This window comes from Malaclemys terrapin, chromosome 12 (assembly GCF_027887155.1).
Source record: "Malaclemys terrapin pileata isolate rMalTer1 chromosome 12, rMalTer1.hap1, whole genome shotgun sequence".
Classification (NCBI taxonomy): Eukaryota; Metazoa; Chordata; order Testudines; family Emydidae; genus Malaclemys; species Malaclemys terrapin.
Genome location: NC_071516.1, coordinates 9,016,850 through 9,039,585, shown reverse-complemented (window position 1 = coordinate 9,039,585; position 22,736 = coordinate 9,016,850). Strand labels below are relative to the sequence as shown.

Below are 22,736 nucleotides of genomic sequence, written 5' to 3'. Positions count from 1 at the left end.
AGACAGAGCAACTTATGCCGTGAATGCTGCCTAATATATATATGCTACGGTACATTAGGAGAGTGGGATTCCATTGGCCATACACTCAACCCTCTAGCGCTTGAGTTTCAATGATGGGAGCATACAGTTGTATATATAATTTATACATGCAAATGCAAAGGTGTAGCATTAAAGCAGGGTATTTGCATCTGCACATGCCCAGCTATGCACCTAACTGTCCGCGTGTGCATGGAAAAAAGTCTCATAAAATGCGGTATTTGTAGAATAAAATGCAATGCAGATTTGTCACACTCGTCTCTGAAAATCTGTCCCTTATTATCTACACAGGGTACAAAGGATTATCTGGTCCCTACATCTAAATTATTAATGCTTTTTTATGGCCACCTCTTCCAACATAAACATAAGCTGCAAGTACAGGGAGCTACCCCTGCATTTGCACATAGTGATAGGCAGTGGTGTGTCCATGCACAGTGCATGGCTGTACTTTGCAATAAGCAGGTGTGCTTTTTGCAGGTGCATGATGTGTGTGCGTATGCAGGCCTGATTTAAGCCCCATCAGATGAAATGTTGGCCTTTAATGTTGATTTCATAAAAAAGAATGAGGGCATAGTAAAACTTTGAACCAGAAGTAACAGACGCAATAGACCACAAGACTTTCCTTTTGCTGGCTCCCGTATAAATCAAACTCGAAAGTGTGATTTAAACACTTGAAAATTCTATTGACTAAAATTAACTTCAGCTGACACTTGATTTAAGATATTCCTTTTTCATTGTCAGATACATTAGCCCATTTTAAATTATGGTTTTTATTACAAAAGCTTATTTTTACATTCATTGTCATTCTAATTGACTTTTTTAATGTTCAAGAGCTGCAAAGGCCTCTATTGGTGATGAAAAATGTAATTTGCGATGAGAAGAGCTTTTCAGTTACATTGTCCTACTGTCTCACCTCTTTATTTTTAAAGATATATTTTATGCTGTGACCTCTGAATGATGGTGTGGAAAAAGGCACATGTGATTTTTTTGCTCTGTAATTCCATTCTGGAGTCAGGCAGGTCAAGCTTTATAAGTCAGACCAAGCAATAGGATACACTAGATGCAGGAATGGATTTATCATGAAACAAACCGTGCAGTGGCGCAGGGCACCCAATGACAGGGGGACCCCCAAAATGCAGGACAAATATCTGACAACCGGCCTCTGAGTCAGTGGCACAGCAGAGCTCAGACAGGCTGCCTGCATGCCGTGGCCGGGGGCCCCATGCCGCTCCCGGAAGCAGCCGGCTGCTGGCACGTCTCTGCACGCCCCTGGCGGGGAGGGGAAGCGGCTCCATGTATTGCCCCCACCCCAGGCAGTGCATGGAGACCCGCTGCCCCCCTACCTCCGAGGGGCGCACAGAGACGTGCCAGCAGCAGGGCTAATGCAGCCCCCTGCCCACTCTGCCTCCCTCCCTCCACACCATGCCACTCCCAGAAGTGGCCAGCATGTCCCTGAGGCCCCTGGGGTGTGTGTCTCCACGCGCTGCCCCTGCCCCGAGCACCGACTCTGCAGCTTCCATTGGCTGTGGGGGTGACGCCTGCAGGCAGCAGCGTGCGGAGACCGCCCTGGCCCACCCCGCCTGGGAGCCGCTGCCAGAGGGTGTGTGTGCTTGTCGCTTTGGGAGTCAGGCCACCCGAGGTAAGTGCCACCCCCCTGTCCTCCTCCCATACCCCAACCCCCTACCCCAGCCCAGAGCCTGCACCCTGCACCCAAATTTCCTCCCAGAGCCCACACCCCTCACCTCTCACCCCTCCTCCCACACACCTGCCCCAGCCCAGAGCCCGCACCCAGCACCCAAACTTCCTCCCACAGCCTGCCCCTTGCACCCCCTCCTGCACCCCAAACTCCTGCCCCAATCAAGGTACCTCACTTTATTTTCATTTATTTCCCATTACTTATAATATAGGAGGAGGAGGAAGAAAAAAAGAATGAAAAACGGGGTGGGAAATACGAGAGAATGTTCTTTTTCTTGGCTGGGTCCCGAGGGGGTAGGGAGGGCAACAGTGAAGTTGCACACAGGACACCACTAACTCTCTAAATCTGCCCCCTGACTAGCTGACTAGGATACGCTAGCTGTGGTTGCAAGCGGTAGAAAGTTTCTTTCTTTTATCTTGGTGCAATGTTTTTTTCCTTTCATACCTGACGTATTAGCTGCCTGGATAACACACTTGAGGAAAGAACTATGCAGTAAAAAATTGTGAAGGGTGAAGACAATAGATTTCAAGAAAAACTACATGCAGAGTTAAAATGGATCTAACAGTAGTAATACAGCTTTCCATTCTGTCGGGTGAATAAAAGGACGGAGAGAGAGAACGCACGACATCTGCTATTGACACTTTGAAGGTCTTTTCTTCAAGGTAGCTGTAAAGGCATTAATGGCACCGTTTTTCCAAAACGCGATGGAAAAGTAGCATTAAAAAAAAGACCCTGCTAACCATTATAATATTGTCTTTGTGTGCCAGGCAGGGAGCTTGTTGTGAGAGACTTGAAAAAAATGACAAGAAAAGGACTTCAGTCATGTGCTAAATAGTCAAGAGATTTTACATGACAGATAAGAGTTACATTTTTTTCAAATTTTTATTTTACTCCAGAATAGATCTGGGATACGCTGTAAAGAAACACAGCTAGCAGGCAGGGATGGCAGGCAGTTGGCACACAATGGCAGTAATTAGTTGTCCAGACCTCCTCTGTTCACTTCAGTGAATTCTTGTTGGGTATAAATACTGTCGCGCTCAGAAGAAAAGAAAGAGGAAGAACTCAGAGCTTCCTAACCACTTTAGATGAAAGGACATCGGATAGCTCGCCTTGATTGCAAGTCCCTTGGAGTCCGCACAGCCCAAGTTTGTCTCATTTTCCCTCTTGTGCTCAGTGAAGTGCTGCTGAGGCACCATGAGGAGACAAGGAGAAAAAATGTTTTAAAAACCACAGCGAGACAGAGCAAAATATGAAATGTTCATTCCCATTGCTCAGCTAAATACCCGGGGAGAGCCAGAGCCTCCAAATAGAATTTGAAAACCCTGCATTCTCCCTGCGGGTGTCTCTTCACTTGGGAAAAAGATGTGTTCTTAAGGCGAGTTAGCTAATATGTAGGAACTAACATGAGGTAAAATCTTAGTGAGGACAAGATGATCTGTGGTTTTAATATGAGTTAGCAGGGTGAGGCAAAGACTTTAGCAGGTGCGGGCAAACCTTTTGGCCTGAGGGCCGCATCTGGTTTCCAAAATTGTATGGAGGTCCGGTTAGGGGAGGCTGTGCCTCCCCAAACAGCCAGGCGTGGCCTGGCCTCTGCCCCCTATCTGACACACACACACCGCTTCTCGCCCCTGACACCTTCTCACCCCACCCCCCGGGACTCCTGCCCCATCCACCACCACCCCCCGCTCACTGTCCCCTGACAGCCCCCCTGGGACTCCTGCCCCATCCAAACCCCCTATTCCCTGATAGCCCCCGGACCCCACACTGCCCCATCCAACCCCCCCCCTTCCCTGACTACTGCTCCCAGGACCCCTGCCCTTCTCCCTGGCCTCTGACCGCCCCCAGACCCCCTACCCCTGACTGCCCCCCACCACCCCATTCAACCCCCTCTCTCCTTCCTGACTGCCCCACCTGGGACCCCTGCCCCATTCAACCCCCGTTCCCTGCCCTCTGACCGCCCCAACCCCTATCCACACCCCTGCCCCCTGAGTACCACCCCGTGTTAACTCGTGTTAAAACTACAAGCTGCCTTATCTTCACTAGAATTTTACCACATAATAGTTAGCACGTTAGCTATCACCAGTTAAGAACACATTTTTTCCTAGTGAAGATAATGTGACAGAGCCGTAATCTGATTGTTCTTTTCTCAGCTGTATATCAATTATTTGAGTAAAAACTAGAATAATGGTGACGTTTTTTTAAAGCTAACAACAAGAGAGGTTGCATTACCTAGTGTTAGTGGAGACCTGTGAGAGTCCTTAGTGCTGCTAATGTGTCTGATTAGTTAATGTGATTTTGGAAATATAGAAAGCCTCTCCCAACCCCCACCCCAAAAAAAGAATGAGAATGAGTCCAAATTGAATTATATGGACTAATGTTATCCACCCCATTACATCCCTTCTGAGTAAATTGCAGATCATTAAGTGGGGGGGAAAGATCACAGCAGTGTCGTCTTATAAACACAAAAGGCATTATTGTTCTGCCACTGAAAATCACCCACTCATGGGAAAGTGCTCGACATTAGACTGTGGCTTGGTTGCTTCTTAACATCTTGATGCCTCTTCCCCTGTTCCTTCATCCTCCAGCTCTTGCGGTCATTTGCGTTTTAGAATAAACACTTGGAGAAAGCTACTGTTCTCCCATTTTCTGTTCATTTTCTTTGGATTATGCATGTGGCTCCTTTCAACCTTGGCCTCAATCAACATGCTGAAAGGAATATGGGTAGCAAAGAGCTTTTGGAGGAATCTACACCCCCTCCCCATTGATCTATCCCTTTTATATTCTTAACATGCAATAACGGGTTAGAATTGTATGAAGCTTACTAGTAGAATTTAAGTATTCTTCCCCAATCATATTGGGGTTTGTAATCCATGCTAAAAGTTACAGCATTTGCAATTTATTCCAGGCTTGTTTGGTTAAAATGTACACCTTGAAACATTCAGAGGATTCTATCATTGGAGGTATGCACAACAAGAGCTGGGTGACATTTGTTGTGTTGATTTTGGTGGCTTGCTGAAGTGCTTCCATTTTGTATAAAATACTTCAGTGGTCACAATACCAGAGAAAGAGAATAGGAATGACACTATCACACAGCGGTGAGAGCACTCATGGTGGGAGGAGACCAGGGGGTCCACTCCCTGCTCCTCTGGATATTTAATTACTTATACAAAGTGGAACAGCTTCAACAGGACAGCTTGGAAGATATCCATCCTATAGCCTGTTTGGGGCACTCACCTGGGAACGGAGAAACCTGAGTTCCAGCCCTTGTTCTAGAGTGGGCATCTGAAGCTGACTGTCCCACATCTCAGGAGAAAGCCCTAGCCACTGGGCTATTGAGTATTGAATCTAGCCCTTCAATTGCTTTGGTTTTATTTAAAACACCTGAAATGAAAAGTTTCATTCAACCAGGAATTTTTTTTTTATATTTTTGATTAACAAAATATGCTGAAAAGATTGGGTTTCAGTTCCACCTATAATGATTTTTTTTTTTCGTTTTTTTGGAACTACCAGCAAACCAAAAAGTCACTTGTTCCCCCAGCTCTATTTACAACAGCATTAACCGCTAACACGGCTAAATAAATGTCGCCTTAGCAAAATGGAACTAATCGCACAGAGATGGTACATACCTCTGCTACTTCCGGGTGTATAAATCAGGACGTGGCTCTTTGTTGGCAGGCACATCCCATCTGTTATGGAAGCGGGGGAGGGGAAAGGTTAGGGTGTTTTAACATGCTCCCTTCAACCGACGCAGCTCGTCCGTGTGCTATGTGAAATCTCACTACTCTGGCTCGTGTCTTTCATTGTTGCAGCCATGGTCTTGCTGTTTGTGGTGTGGATGAAACGCAGGGAAAAGGAGAGGCATACGAAGCAACTTCTGATCGACCCTGAAGATGATGTGCGGGACAACATTCTGAAATACGATGAAGAGGGAGGTGGAGAGGAAGACCAGGTGAGGAGAGCTGAACACTCAGCCTGAGGTCGCCCAGAGTCATTTTTCTGCATCTTACAAACCTCAGACTCTTCATTCTGCTCCCAAGTGTGATATTTTAGATAAGCAGTGGCTGCCAGGCTCATCCTGGCCAAGGAGTAGCCACAAGATTTGCATTAGCTGTTACAGAGGTGTACTCGAAGTTACAGTTTATATTGGGGTTTTTTTCATTGATTTATATGCACAGGTTCAAGTTCTTTCCTCATTTATGCCTGTGCAACTCTGTTGGCTTCAGCGGTGTTGCATGAGCATATATAAGAAGCAACATGTTCCATTGTATGTAGCTGGGACAATGCACCATGGAGGGGACATTTCCAGGCATGTTGGACAGTGATGTGGGTCAGGTGCAGCATTTATCTACATAAGCCTATCTGCTGGGGGAAATTTGACAAACCAACATATTGACACTAACATATAAACAACATTTCTATTATTTCAATAATTAAAATTGTGTATTTTCCCATTTTCCATTTTGATGGCTGCATAAAATCAGATAGCAGCTACCACCCTCCCCTGGGTCCCGTGGCCCCAGGGTTTGCTTGAGCCTTGGGCTTTTTCTGTATTTCCTTAATAGTCTCTAAGGTGCCTTTAATTTCTCTTAATTTCTGGCCTTAATTTGTAAGAAATGTCTAAATATGTTTGGGGATTTTCTTTTCCACTGCAAAGCTGATAATGGCAAAGCTTTGCTTCATAGGTAAGCTGTGTGTGTGAGTGTGTATGGTGTGGTGTGTTCGTAGAATCATAGAAGATTAGGGTTGGAGGAGACCTAAGGAGGTCATCTAGTCCAACTCCCTGCTCAAAGCAGGACCAACCCCAACTAAATCACCCAGCCAGGGCTTTGTCAAGCCAGGCCTTAAAAACCTTTAAGGATGGAGATTCCACCACCTCCCTAGGTAACCCATTCCAGTGCTTCACCACCGTCCTAGTGAAATAGTTTTTTCCTAATATCCAACCTAGACCTCCCCCACTGCAACTTGAGACCATTGCTCTTTGTTCGGTTATCTGCCACCACTTAGAACAGCCGAGCTCCATCCTTTTTGGAACCCCCCTTCAGGTAGTTGAAGGCTGCTATCAAATCCCCCTTCACTCTTCTCTTCTGCAGACTAAATAAGCCCAGTTCCCTCAGCCTCTGCTCATAAGTCATGTGCCCCAGCCCACTAATAATTTTCGTTGCCCTCTGCTGGACTCTCTCCAATTTGTCCACATCCTTTCTGTACTGGGGGGCCCAAAACTGGACGCAATACTCCAGGTGTGGCCTCACCAGTGCTGAATAGAGGGGAATAATCACTTCTCTCAATCTGCTGGCACAGCACCTACTAATGCAGCCCAATATGCCATTAGCCTTCTTGGCAACAAGGGCACACTGCTGATTCATATCCAGCTTCTCGTCCACTGTAATCCCCAGGTCCTTTTCTGCAGAACTGCTGCTTGGCCAGTCAGTCCCCAGCCTATAGCAGTGCATGGGATTCTTCCGTCCTAAGTGCACTTGTCCTTGTTGAACCTCAGGACCAACCCCTGAGGCACTCTGCTTGATACCGGCTGCCAACTAGACATCGAGCCATTGATCACTACCTGTTGAGCCCAACGATCTAGCCAGCTTTCTATCCACCTTATCGTCCATTCATCCAATCCATACATCTTTAACTTCCTGGCAGAATACTGTGGGAGACCATATCAAAAGCTTTGCTAAAGTCAAGGTATATCACGTCCACCGCTTTCCCCATATCCACAGAGCCAGTTATCTCATCATAGAAGGCAATCAGGTTGGTCAGGCATGACTTACCCTTGGTAAATCCATGTTGACTGTTCCTGATCACCTTCCTCTCCTCCAAGTGCTTTAAAATGGATTCCTTGGGGACCTGCTTCAAGATTTTTCTAGGGACTGAGGCGAGGCTGACTGGCCTGTAGTTCCCCAGATTCTCCTTCTTCCCTTTTTTAAAGATGGGCACTATCTTTGCCTTTTTCCAATCATCCGGGACCTCCCCCAATCACCATGAGTTTTCAAAGATAACAGCCAATCACATCAGCCAACTCTCTCAGAACCCTCAGATGCCTTGCATCCGGCCCCATGGAATTGTGTATGTCCAGCTTTTCTAAATAGTCCTTAACCTGATCCTTTCCCCACTGAGGGCTGCTCACCTCCTCCCCATACTGTGCTGCCCAGTGCAGTAGTCTGGGACCTGATCTTGTCTATGAAGACCGAGGCAAAAAAAAGCATTGAGTACATTAGCTTTTTCCACATCCTCGGTCACTAGGTTGCCTCTCTCATTCAGTAAGGGTCCCACTCTTTCCCTGACCTTCTTCTTGTTGCTACATACCTGTAGAAACCCTTCTTACCCTTCACATCGCTTGCTAGCTGCAACTCCAATTGTGCTTTAGCCTTCCCGATTACACCCCTGCATGCTCAAGCAATATTCTTATACTCCTCCCTAGTCATCTATCCAAGTTTCCACTTCTTGTAAGCTTCTTTTTTGTTTTTAAGCTCACCGAAGATTTCTCTGTTAAGCCAAGCTGGTCACCTGCTATATTTGTACATAGGGATGGTTTGTTCCTGCGCCCTCAATAAGCTTCTTTAAAATACAGGCAGCTTTCCTGGACTCCTTTCCCCCTCATATTAGCCTCCCAGGGGATCCTGCCCGTCAGTTCCCTGAGGGAGTCAAAGTCTGCTTTTCTGAAGTCCCAGCAGAGTCCGTATTCTGGTGCTCTCCTTTCTTCCTTTTGTCAGGATCCTGAACTCAACCATCTCATGGTCACTGCTGCCCAGGTTGCCACCCACTTCTACTTCCCCTACCAATTCTTCCCTGTTTGTGAGCAGCAGGTCAAGAGGAGCACGGCCCCTTCAGCACTTGCACCAGGAAGTTGTCCCCAACACTCTCCAAAAACTTCCTAGATTGTCTGTGCACTGCTGTCTTGCTCTCCCAGCAGATGTCCGGGTGATTGAAGTCCCCCATGAGAACCAGGGACTGTGATCTGGAAACTTCTGTTAGTTGTCCAAAGAAAGCCTCATCTACCTCCTCCTCCTGGTCTGGTGGTGTATAGCAGACGCCCACCACGACATCACCCTTGTTGCTTTCGCCTCTAAACTTAACCCAAAGACACTCAACAGGCTTTTCTCCAGTTTCATACTGGAGCTCTGAGCAATCATACTGCTCCCTTACCTACAGTGCAACTCCTCCACCTTTTCTGTTGTAGAAGGGGGAGAGTTACAGATAAAAAGAAAATATTGATGGATACTGTGTGTGGAATTTTCAATTTGTGTGTGTATAATATGATCATAGTACATAGATCATGGATATATAATGTACAGCTGTAAATTGCTTATGCATTTGTTCCTGCCTATCTCAGATTATTTTAGGGACTTTTAGAAATGTATTCATTTTCTTCTCTCCGATCCCTGGCCAGTTGCACTCACAACTAAGGTCCCTGGCTTTTCAGGTGGAGATATACAAGAAATAGTCCCATTAAAAACACTCTAAACCATTTCTAAAATAGATCTTCTCTAAAATCTGTTGTTCATATAGAATGCATAAAGCTGTGAGGTAGTATAAATGATTTATCAGCATTTGTTTGTTGTGGGCTGCATAACTTCATAGATACAGATGCGCAATGTCCAATTAACTGTTGGTGTGAATGGATTCAACTTTAACAGAGTCAATGGAACTGAGCTTCTTTATTCCAGAAGTGAATATGGCCAGGGACTGTAATACAAAGGGCAAACAGAACTGCCCTAGAATCTCATTTTCCTTTAGGTATATCATTATTCTGGCATCACTTTTATCGTAAAAGGAATTTTTTTATGGTTTCTATTATGGTAGTGCTTAAGATCCCCAGTCACGGACCAGGACCACATTGTGCTAGGTACTGTAAAAACTCAGAATAAAAAGACAGTCCTTGCCCCAAAGAATTTCCAATCTAAGTATAAGAGACAATACGTAGGTACAGATAGACAGGGGAATACAAGGAAACAATAAAACAGTATTAGCATCAGTGCTGCACTAATGTCAAAACACTGGACTTATGAACTCAATCAGACCCATTTAACAGAATCCAGAGTCAACTCCAATCGTCTGCTCTCCCTACATTTACAGAAGCCCTCTGACATCCATGGGAAAGAAGCTTCTCACAGTCAAGCTCTTATTCAGCACAAAACTCCTCATAATTAGCATTTCTCTCACTTTCTTCTTTCTTGTTTTTAATATCACGAAGAAATTATTTATAAATACTGCTCCTGTAGATTTAAGCATCCCACATCCAAGGGCAGCTCTCTGTAGTAGGAACAGGTTAACCAACAGAACAAAGCAATAAATATTCAAACCAGCTGAAAAATCTGGTTTCAAGCAACTGTAATGTGGTTTTAGGAAGAATTCTTTAAAAATATCAGCAAAGAAAGTGTAGCAAAACCATTACAGTTATGAATTTGAAATATTACCTAGTGCTTGTTACATCTTAGTCTCATTTTTACCATAATAGATCTATAGGAAAAGAACCTATTCATTACAAAAGATCTATATCCATACATGCTATTCAAGTTTGTTTTTAATCTTTTAAAATACAGAAACATTATTGCAGTAATATAGCTACCAATATTGATTTTCTTACAGTAAATTACGTATTTGATCAAAATGTTGCACATATATCCACAGCCACAGATGTGCAATAAATCCAAGTTATCACAAAGATATAGGGTATTGAAGTGAAATACGCACAGTGTTTCAAATATATTTGATTTAACTTAGGTGTTAAATTTGTTTTAAATGGGGTTAGTCTCATGGAGCACACATGGGTCAGTTTCATGAGTTATTTATTGATTAGATTAACACAACTAGAGATGCCATATAGATGGTGGTGACATTTTGCTATTGACTTCAGTTGAAACAGGATTGGGCCCATCAAGTTATTTATATGCCAGTGTAATGTACACCTTCTTGAAAATCTCAACAAAAAGCTCTAGGTTTCACTCTGTGCATCTCCATTTGTTACAGGATTATGATTTAAGCCAACTTCAACAGCCGGAGACTATGGATCATGTACTGAACAAGGCACCTGGAGTCAGACGAGTGGATGAGAGACCCATCGGTGCTGAACCCCAGTATCCTATAAGACCAGTAATCCCCCATCCTGGGGACATTGGTGACTTTATTAATGAGGTATGTTATTTTAAGCTTTCTCTCTCACTTCTCAAGGCTTGTTCAGTCAGCTAATGCCACTGATACAAAATGCTTGGAGTAAAATTTACCAACACATTTTCAGTTCTCGCCATGGGCCAAAATTCTGCTCCCATTACTCAGTCAAGTAATCAAACAGAAGTCAATGGACGTGATGGAAACAGGACTTGGCCTCGCAAAGGCTTTAAAGCCAAAATGAGCCAAAATGCAACAATGAAGCCCAAGGTTTATTTTCTACTTTCACCCAGAATGCAATACTGAGCATGTAGCTTTTCATTTCAAAGAACTGTGCCCTAATCCTGCTCCCATTTCAGTGCCTAGGACTTTCGCAATTGCCTGAAATGAAAGCAGCATCTGGTTCTGACCAAGAGAGGGTTTTTTACAGATGGAGAAGCTGTGGCAGAAGGGTTAAATGACTTATTCACAGCCACAAAAGCTATCAGGAGCTCCTGCTTCTCAGACCCCTATCAGTTTACATGCCTCCATCTCCAACAAGCTCTGTTTGGCACCAAAACCTTTTCATAAAAGAGAACTGCTTCTCATAACTGAGCAGAGCACATTAGATTATTGCAACTTTACTGCACTTTTAATTCTTTTTAAATGTTTATCCAATAATTTTTTTAATGAATGATTGTGTGTTTGCGAACCAATCAATGTGTTATTTCCTCTGAGACAAAACACGATTCATTTCATATGTCAGAAATATGCATGTGACAGCAATTTAATTCTATCATATACCAATTTCTGCTTGTTTTTTTCTTATTCTTCTCATTAAATTCTTTCTCCCCTTCTTTTCACTGATGTTTACGCACCTCTGCGTGCAGACACACTTCCACTATTATTCAGTCCAGTAAAACTAATTCCACCCACTCATACCTTGACTGCAGTTTCTGGAAATGATTAATAAAGAGGAACTTTTGCTGTAGATCAGGTACTTTCCATTATGTTATTTTTCCCGTATACTGGACCAGAATTAAATCTGTATCCATATCCCAGGACCTCTTCCCTAGTCTAGCCCAGCCTGTCCCCAACTGCAGGCATATAAAAGGGTCTGTGCAGAGTGACCCAGAAAAGAGACCTTTCTAAAATGTGCAAGAGACTCACCTTGTACAGTTGAAGCACAAAATCTCATCCTAAGTGTTTTGCTGGATTAAGGCCACCACCCCCATTAAAATCTGTCTGTCTAGGTACTTACAGTCCCCATTATCACAGTCCCTGAAGAGTTCTCTTAAGGTTAACAGTGTGATATATTGAAGTGTTAGAATTGCAAGGTATCACATTAAGAATTATGGGGAAGTGGTGTTCCTGGTCCTGCTTATAGACTAGAGGGGCTCTGTAGTGAAGTGTGTGATCTGAGAGCAGCACTCAGTTCTGCAGACAGACAGCCTAGAGTAAGGTGGGGTGAGTTGTGTCTCTCAGCTTTAGGGAGCAGCCTGCTTTGTCTCTCTCTGGTTTTGGGTTCTTGTGCGTTATCATTCTGAATTCTAAGAAATAAAGTAGGGTTACATTACAATCTTCCAGGAAGCATATTTATATTTTTATCTAACTTCTCTCTGTGTACACCCTGAATGTAACAAACAGCATCTATTACTACAGTTTCTTTGTAATCCCAGGGTTTGAGAGCAGCAGATAATGACCCTACAGCCCCACCCTACGATTCCTTGCTGGTCTTCGACTACGAGGGGAGTGGATCTACTGCAGGCTCTGTCAGCTCCCTCAACTCCTCAAGCTCCGGTGATCAGGATTACGACTACCTTAACGACTGGGGGCCTAGGTTCAAGAAACTGGCGGACATGTATGGGGGAGGCGAGGAAGATTAAACTGACCTCATGTTCTTATTTAAAAAAAAAGGAAGAAAAACATTTTAAAAAAAGACGAAAACAGGAAAAAAAAGAGACAATGAAGAAGCAAGAACTGTACAGAAGTGGCAGCTTTTTTAATTAATATCCCCTGCTGACTGTATTATTTTTAGTGGTGATTTAGGAGGTTTTTCTTTTTGTTTTTTTAATGGGTTTGGTTGGGTTTTTTTAGAACATTGAGCTGTCTAGCATGAACACTTGTCTCTGCTGCATTGGTTTTTTTTAATGTCAGCCGGGATATCACTCATTTATCCGCTTTATGACTAAAGAGAGTGAAAGGCACTCTGTCTTAACTTGAATTTCTTAGAACAGAAGCACTGTTTTTAAAATATATATATATATATTTGAAAGTGCCTTTTGGTACATGTATCAGATTCCCTTCAATCTCAGGAGTGATCAAAACAAACATACAAAAACAAATGTTTCAACCATCTTGAGCAGCACTCTCTATGACCCTAAGCCAGTTCTAGCTGGGAAGGAGTTAACAAAAGGAACTGTGGAGATTGTTTCTTTTTTGCCTTTTTTTTTTTTTTAAGTGGGTGACTCGTTTTGGGGTGGGGGAAAAAAATCTTAACAGCCATCTTTAAGCCTAAGCAGGTGGTGAATTAGTCATATTGTTGTATATAATTCAGTTTTATCAGATGCAAAATATTGACTGGGGTTTCTCCTGTAACCTGGTCACACTTGATGTAGCTGCATAGAACTATAGCATTGATAAGCCTTTGGTTATTGCAACAAAAAATCTCAAACAGACTTTGCATAAACCCTACAGTAAATCATGAAATGACCAAAGGCCATTTGTTTGTTTTTTTGCTATCGATGTGTTTTTGGCTCCCCCAACCTTTTGAGTAGTGTAAATAGAAGCTGGGTTACATGTTGCTGTCATGCATCCATAATGATGCTTGTTAGTATGAAAATCAATGTTGTATTCCTAGCTTAACCATACACAGGGACAGAGCATAATCAGTAACCTCAAGACTAGGGCAGTGTTAATAACTCGGACAGTTTATCAGTACATTACCATGACATTAGAATAAAGTAGGTCTAGTACAATATTAATGCCTTTGAGCATCAGTAGCCAAAGCTCAACAGCATCATGTAACCCAACTAATGTGTGTCCTTTATATTTGATGGGTAGGCACTTCTATCTATAGTAAATGTCTTTTGGAGAAGAAAAGCAACAAGGACCTAGTAAGTATTTTGTGGTAAACATGCTCAAACGTTGCCAATTAAGCAAGAGGTTTTGCAGCATCCAGACACAACGTCAGTATTATAAATGGTAGCATACTACCTAGTTTATATGTAGGGTCAGTTTAACCAATAACAAATAGTTATTAGCTTTTTTATTATTATTATTATTACATTTTTCCTTTACTGATTTGGACTAGTGGCTTTATGTCTAATGTTTGTAAAATGATTTAGACTGCATGGATGTGTAATATAAACCACATTTAATGGATTATGAGCCACTTAATTCATGTGCTATGAAATCTTGGATTACCTAAGTTTTATATTCTGCAGACAATTTTGCAGTGGGTTCACTAAAAAATTGTAGAAGTGCTTAGATATATTTTCATTTAAATCCAAGAATGTGCACAGTATCAGAAGGTGATTATCCAGGGGATGATCATGCTTTTTTGATATGTAGATTGAATGCCGAGAGTTAAACAGGGGGGAAGCGTGAGAGAAAGTGTGTGCGTGATAATGAATTGACATTGTTTAAGAGGGAATACTAGGCTGCAGGATTGTGTCTATAGATTTTTAAAATGCTCCTAGTGCATTTTATATTTCATTGTATCATATTTTCTATAAAATGCAATTTCTGTAAATTAATGAGCATTTGAAATGTGTCTTGTCTGAAATGGAATGTGGTAAAAGTATGCTTGAGAGGACTCAATCTCTATCTTTTATATTATTAATTACCAAGTATGCCGGGGGGGAGGGGGTTTGGTTGGCTTATCCTTTCACTGTCCAGGAAAAAAACAAAACAAAAAGCATACATACAGGTTTCTTGAGGAGAGAAAATTGCGGCAGGTAATACCTGAGGAAACAATGAGGAGTCCAGTGGTAACACATCACTGTTGTTCAAAAGGTGCTGGTTATCAGCAGATGCCTCATCTGGGATGAAGTGCAGTGCATGACAAATTCAGTATCTGATGCCTTTCAAAAATATTTACCCCATAATTGGGAACTCAGCCTTCTTCATCTTGCCACTTGCAGAGTCTGAAAACCTTAGTTCACTAGCACCGCACATCCAGCCCAATGTAACACACTAGCAAACTTTTCTATACAGCATCTGGCAAGTCAAGCAGTTTGTACCTGCTCTGATACATGGGGAAATAATGGCACTTGTACAGCAGCCCGTTTTGAATTTCAGTCTCCTTGCAGAGATTTGGCCGTTGGTCTTTATCCATGTACTGTCTTGATCCTCTTTCTTTCCAGAAAAACGTTTGACTTGAATAGAGTATAACCAGGATGGATGATGCACCTGCATGGAAACTGCCCAATCGCAACAAAATGAATTAATAAAAAACATGCACTTAGTGTTTCTCAACTCTCATTCAGTTGTTTGAAACCATTATTGTAACCTCCTTTTCATCAGAGAAGGAAGAAATAAAAGGGGGGGAGGGAGTTATCCAGTTTATAGACACGAGATGCAAGCTGCACCCCGTTCTGTCTAGCTAGCATGTTTCTTTCCCTCTATGCAGACAGCCAGTCCCTGGAAAACTTTACTCTAAGTGAATAGCCAACCAGGAGTCAAACCTGATGGTCCCCAGTTCTAAGTTATGCTATGCAAACCACTTGGTACCAGTTGGCTAATGCAAGTAGTCTAAACATCTGTTCTGGAAGGATTGGTGTTACCTCTTGTGTCTTTGGTGGTGGATTTTCCAAAATAAAAACAGTACGGTAGTAGTATAGGTAAAAATCCTGAACTGTGATAACAAGAAACTGAGGTTAGGGAGACTGTACAGCGTAACTATGTACAAGTTAATTTGATTATCCCAATAAGTGGACTTACAATAGAGATGAACAAGACATTTATCCACCAACAGTAAAAAGGACATTGCTAGGGTTAAGCGTATCACACCATTTAGTGTTTACCGATCCGAAGACTAACAGAAATCTTTCAGTGGTTTAAAATAAAATAACCTGTTTCCATTGGAAATTTTAAAAAGAAACAAACATTTCCCTGCAGCATTTGCCCCTCCAAATATTACAGCCCATGTTAGTGCATATGAGCCCATTCATGAAACAAATTAATCTGTTGTCTTCTGACCAAATTTGACTCACACTTTCCCCATAAGACCCCAATGACGGCCATGGGGGTAACTGTGGAAAGAATCTGACCCATTGTCCAAGCTGCGGGATATGCAGAGAAGGGAAGCACGCAGCATAAATAGCAAAAATAAATTCACTTTTTACAGTTTTTCACCTTTATTAAGTTAGTTGGGGCTTGTAAGATAGGCAAGGAAATTTGCTTACATTTAAGCTGACAGTGTCCCTTTAAAAAGATGTTTGTATCAAAGACACCTGATTGGGAATTTTTTGACAAACTTTTTCTTTTGCCAAAAAATTCTGATTTGTCAAAACCAAAATTGTTCACAAGACAGGCTTGGGTTCAACAAATCTTCTGATGTGAAAAGTTTTGGGGGCAAAAAGTCCCAATTTTTGAACTGGAAAATTTCAACAACAAAAATTGAGTCAAAAACAACTTTTTGTTTCAAAATCTTTGTTAAATTAAACTATTTTTTTAAGAAAGAGGAAAATGTCAAAATAAAATATTTCTATTGACTTGAAACACACACACACACACACCCTCCAAAAAATGTCAGATTTTTGGTTCTTGCAACTGTGAGTTTTGATTTTCATTCTGATTCAGGACAAGAAAAAATGTGGATATGTGAACATTTCCCAGGGATGGGAAAAAACATTTCCCATCCAGCCTAGTACCAAACCATTCCTCTGAACCTTATGCTGATGGTCCATGATGGGACATACCATTTCTGTTTAGAGCAGGATGTTAGAGGCACAGGTTACCAGCTATCAAGACTCACTTGTAAGTTGTTGGGTTTTTTAACAGCTAATATATTGGGGACAAGAAAGTTTATTCTCTGAAAAATCTGCATAATAGTAGTAGACATAACAAGCTAATTAATGAAAGACGTGGAGTCCAGACATACGAGAATGGGCTTCTTCATCCTCCCCTTCCCATATGACATGGGAGATGATTGAAAGAGCGCTGGCTTCAGGAAGAATGGAGCATTACCCTCTCCTGGTATCCGCATTCAGTGATTTCCATTGTCCCTGCTATGCCTCTTACAACGGCCAATAAACACTGTAGCACCTCTCACCTCTGTCTAGGGGAAGAGGCCAGCAAGGGGCATGCTGAATGCAATGTAGAAGCTGCCCTACCTCCCGGAGACCAAGGTTACATATAGTCTCTGAGACCGAGATCATAAATATCTGAGGTCACTCCCCCACCTGGGACTGCCTCATGCCAGAACATGGCCAGTGACAACATTAGTAAACATAACTGTCAGTATCCAATGTATTTATTATGCAGCTTGTAAATATTAAGCATCAGTCAAGGAAATAATTTGCAACAATGCAAAACAAGAGATGCCCTCAATGGGAGATTACAGGAAACTGACAGTAAATGGGTAACCTTTGGTGCTATTAACTGTCCTTATGTACTACTCATAGTTCTGTTTCTGTTTTTGGACCAGGAGAGCTACCGTTGATTGTTTTAAGGCAATGGGGTGAAATTCACTCATGTGCAGAGGCCACCACAAGGTCAATGTACCCCCTTAAGGCCTGATTCAGTGCTGCTCAGATCTGAAGCCACCCCATAGGGTTTCAGTGGGAATTAATTAATCCATAGTGCCCTCACACAGGGGTGAATCTCACCCATGCATAATTGCTATAGTCTGTGAAGGGTCTGTAGAACACACATGCAGCAGTTGCAACTTTGATTGGCCTAAAAAAAAATATTGAAGACAACTTATCTTGAAACTATGGGACCTTTATTTGTAACGTCTTTTGGAACTCTTCAGTGTAAATGTAAACGTGTTGGGGGAAACAATGTATGTGTTAAAAGCATATGTTTAAAAACAGCAACGAGCCAATGTAGTTTTCTCCCAGGCAAAAATCCTCTCAGTTTCACATGGAAAGAAAAAGGTATCTCAAGTACACACAAAACCCACCTACAATTGCTCACTGCAATGTGTACATAATGTAGTTATTTGCTCAAAGCTACAAATGAAGTAGGGGAAGAAAAAAAAACCATGTATAATTGGAGCGCTTTTTTTTTCTTTTCTTTTTGCATGTTTCCTTTTAAAATGGACAAACTGTGTAGCAGCCCGCATGATTGTGGTTGTTTTCAAGAAGACTTCTAGTGTTCTGATGTATTCACGCCGAAATGCAAAAGCAAGTGCATCAGTTAAACAAGTTCAAAAACCTTTTTTTGTAACCGCCAACAGCACAACTATTTTGTATTGTTGTTTGTACCATTTTTGTACCAAAAACAAAAGAGGGAAAAAAAAGGGAAGAGAGTAAATGTTTTCAATGTGTTTTTAGTGCCACTGCAATCTTGGTTCAAAACTGAGTAACAGCTTTGCTGATTTATTGTGTATCAAAGCTGAACTGGTGCATTAGCGCCTAGCTCCGGTGTAATAAATAAAATCCCCCTTTTAATAGTCTCACTTGTTGTTTTTTTCATATACACAGCCCCTGTTCATTTAGCAAAAAATACAGCAGCTACTAGAGTTCAAATCATCTCTTGAAGCAAGAAGATAAGGGTAAACACTAATGAGCTTAACTGTAGCCATGTCTTGCCGTACTTGGGCAGCTGCACTGGGCCAATAGTAATAGTAATAGTGTCAACACTTCTTTTGCAAACCCCTGGTTTTCAGGATATTCCAAACTTGTTTTGTGGTTGTGACTTGAGTGCTCATTAGAGTGATGGCTTTACAGTGGGCTAGCACAAGGCGTAACGCAGGCAGGTGCTGTGTAACCTTTCCCACCGTGTTCTGGCAACAGTCTGTGACCTTCAAACCTGCCAGCCCACTCCTGGGCCTCTCACTGAGCATTAATTGGGCAGCCGTTTTTGCACTGCCAGCAAACACATTGTCACTTGGAATGGATGGAGGTCAGCGGGTCGCATAGCGTCAGATGCCTTCACACTCACAGTCAATGCAGAACCTCAAACAGGCATTCGACCAACCCCTTATCCTGCGTCCACACACGCGTCCACACACACAGAGAGAGCTGTTCCTTTTGTCTGGTGTGTCAGTAACAGAGATCGGTGGCGAGACAGTGCTAGGAGACATTCAGAAACTCCTGTGCATGAACTCACACAAGCACAGCTACTATGATAGTAAAGCATTTGGGGCTAGATCCACATAGCCCTACGTTGACTTGCACTAGGGAACCTTTAGTGCATGCTAGCAAGGTCTATGCAGACCAATTAATTTGCAACATGTTAGTGGGCTTTAGAAATCACACCCCTGTGGGGAGCATTACCCCACTGTGTAGACAAGCCTTTAGGCCACTTTAGGTGGCAAAGTTCAGCATTTAGGTACTACTGAGATCCTCAAAACCCCTGTTCAGCAGCTGCCTAGCCACGTAAAGTCCATAGGCGCCTAAATCGTTGCCTGTGTGTGTGCACACAGTTGCCTGCGTCCTGATGGCATTGAGCTGATCAGTACCTAGCTCACACATAAGCCCCTGTGGGGGTCTCAAGTTACGTGGTTCCCTACCTATCTTGCCTGCAGGACCTGACCCAGTTCACGGTCTCAGAGCACGCCTAACCCACACAAAAGACACTGGTGACATTGTCACAAGGTGTAAAACAGGACAATGCGCACAAGTGAAGTGCTGTTGCCCCAGTTGACAATATGTTGACGCCAGTGGCTGTGCCGGTGATAAACTAGCCCAACTATAAAGTACAGTATGAAGGACCCAGGCTTGTAGCCGAGCTCAGTAAAAATAGTAAATATGTTACCCAAATCTGCAGCCGCATTCAGCAAGGCAAAGTATCTTTTGTTCTTCCAGGTGCACACACACACTGTTGTAATTGTGCTACTAGTGTGACCATAGGACCTGAAGTAGCGTTGTGTGTAAGCTCAAAAGCTTGTCCTTCTCTCACACACACACACCAGCTATTGGGCCAGTAAAACATATTACCTCACCCACCTTGTGTCACTAATATCCTAGGACCAACACAGCACTACATGCCATAGGCTTTGTCATACCTGCTTAGACCATTGCTCCAAGATCCTGAATGTCCTTCTCGGGCAGTGGCCAATACCTGCTTCAAACTAGCACTAAAATCACACACACCCGTTTACAAACTTCTGATCCCAATCAGTCCCTGAGCTCCTCCAACGTTCTCAGGCCCATTTGCAACTGGTCTCCAGTGCCAACATTTGAAGCCAACCATTTGCATTTTTAGCGAGGCCAACATGGCTAAATCCAGAATTTATCCAGGACTATCTCCAATATTTTCCCAACAAACTGTAAAGGCTCAAGGTGGGGATCACCCACCAAAGCAAGAACTGATGTTACAGGGCCCTTTTGCCTAGTCTTGGCCCAGCTCTGCTGTCACACCAGTTTTACACCATTGATCAGGACGCCAGTTTACTCTGTTGCCTTCAGGAGGATGACGCACATGCTGGCAGTAGCACAAGTGCTTAAGAACCTTGCTGACGCTGCTCCTTGGTAAGCGAGCGCTTCCACCATGCTCGGGCGCTGCTTCAGGCAAGTGTGTGGAACCCCATTGGCTCGTGTTTTTAAAGCAAACAAGCGAACTGAAAAATGCTCTATAGCCCAATCTGCTGTCCCTGAGCCAACTGTGTATACTTGGGTCACCGGTTTTCAAACTGCACTGCTCGGTTTCTTAGAATTATTTTTACCCGAGGAATTTATACAACACAGTTGTATCACAAAAATCTAGTTCATCACCATCTCCAGCTACTTGTGTGGGCTTCGTCACCATAGTAAGAGTGTCTTATCTGCCCCCAAAAGCCCTGGCCCTGCAAAGACGTGGACAGGTGCTTAACTTTAAGAGCTGACTGAAGCTTAAAGTTCAGCATGTACATAAAATTCTGGCGTGGGCCCTAAAACTTTAGCTTAGTCCAAAGGAAGATTTTTTTATTTTTTATTTTTGCCTCAGTGTTCCGTAGGTGGCACGTTCAGCCGTCTTTAGCACTGACATTATTAGCAGGCGCAGTGAGACAATTATTGATTATTCTATTGATTAAAGAAAAAATCAGGATGTTTGGTTTCCTCCCCTGCCCCTTCCCTCCCCCGCAAGGAAATCCTAGCATTGAAAAAAGAAATCAAATTTCTGAAGGCCCAAAGTGGGGTGGAGAAAGAAAATAATGAGACCCGTGGAAAGGTCCCTTCAAGTGCAAGGTAGGTAATTGTGAGAAAGCCACAGTTTGATTACATAGTCAAAACACTCGTTTTTCAGTGGGAGAGCTGACAAATTAAAGGCTGTAGCTGGGATTTTCTAAGTAGCCAAGGAGAGAGAGAGAGAGAGATGCCCAACTTCCATTTAAAGTTAGTGGGAAGTGGAGCCCTTTGGCCCACTTTTGACATTCCCAGTTTTCAGCACATGGCCATCATTTCACTGGCGTGGGGGGTGGGGTTTTAAACCGAGTTGCCTCCTATTCCCATCAGTGTTTCTAGAGGCCGGCTCCTGCCTTCAGCTACAACACTGTAAATTCATTGACTGTAATCACAGACCTTGAGATTTACAGTGCTATCCTTGAGACCCAGGGCCCATCCTTTAGAACAGCCGCTAGTGAAATGATCGGTTAGCGAAACGGGGCCTCAGTAAACGCACTGAAGGGACCAAAGCTGAAGTTCAGGCTGAATGAACCCACCTGAAGATATGCTTGTTCATCGGGATAGTCCAACGTGTCTATAAGTGGTAGCTCAAACTGCAAATCGTGTCGGCGGTAACTCTTAAGTGCACTCTCTTCTGAGTCTTTAACAGAAAGGCTTTCAGTTGCTTAGTTTTTAATTCAGTGCATTTGCTGCGGGAATGGAAGTGACACGTTTCATGCAGCTTATTAATGAGAGATGCAGCATCTCGCTTAATACCAGTGTAGATTGAAAGGAAACAAAGACAAGTGAGGGTATTCAGAGGGGACTGAATTTGCAAGCTTCCTTTACAAGTTTTTGCCTCTCTCCAGCTTACGGCGGCGATGCCTCAGCCACGATTATTATTTATTACTGTCTCATCTCGTGATTGCTGTAGAGCTTGCACAGGGGGATAGAGTTAATGAGACATTAAAGGTTTGTATTTTGACGCAAAGCGTGCGCGTTGAGGAGGAGGGTTACAGGAAACTCACAGAAATAACATCCTCATAAGGTAAGAGTCCTAGCCATGAGTCATTTTTTTTTTATTCTCTCCAGCCTCTCATATTGGGGATTAAAACATCCACAGAATGGGGCACCTACCTGGTCTGAACAGAAACGCCCCCTTCCCTATCACACATGGCTGTTTGATTGCTTAGATGTCTGCATTGTTTTATAACACATGGTTTCCTCCTGATAGAGCTGTATTATCTTCCCCCACCCCCACGGTGATTAATGCACAGCTTCACAGCGTTCATCTCAGCTCCACAGCCCAATCTATCTATCCTGCTTGTAGACATTTTCCCGCCCGCCCCTTCCCCCTCCTCCCTCCCCCGGCCCTTTAATGAGAAAAATATTTTTATTTTTTGCTGTAATGCTTTTTTTGGAAGCAGCCGCACGTTGGTGGCTGTGAGTAATGACAGAAAGCCGCTTCCGGCTTCGGTCCATCGTCTGCGGCTCACAGCTTTCAGCACATTAGCAGCAGGCCTCATGCTGGCCTACCTACGGAGGAAGCAGCCAGCCCGCAAGCAGTCTGTGATGTCCCTGCATTGCATCATTGAGAGAAGCCCCCCAGCTCACCCAAATGACTCTTTTGGATGAAGGAAAAGTCTCCAAAGCGGCGGTTA

At 43.2% G+C, this 22,736-nt stretch overlaps 1 protein-coding gene across 1 annotated transcript in view; it reads left to right on the top strand.

Annotated features, from left to right (window-relative positions):
* Window positions 1–18,443, top strand: part of CDH4 (cadherin 4) — a 667,107-nt gene extending 648,664 nt beyond the window's left edge. The window contains exons 14-16 of the mRNA XM_054046370.1: window positions 5,542–5,681; window positions 10,703–10,867; window positions 12,499–18,443. Coding sequence (XP_053902345.1) covers window positions 5,542–5,681; window positions 10,703–10,867; window positions 12,499–12,705 — 512 coding nt within the window. The 3' untranslated portion in view covers window positions 12,706–18,443. The remainder of the gene's footprint in view (window positions 1–5,541; window positions 5,682–10,702; window positions 10,868–12,498) is intronic.
* Window positions 18,444–22,736: the final 4,293 nt, after the last annotated feature.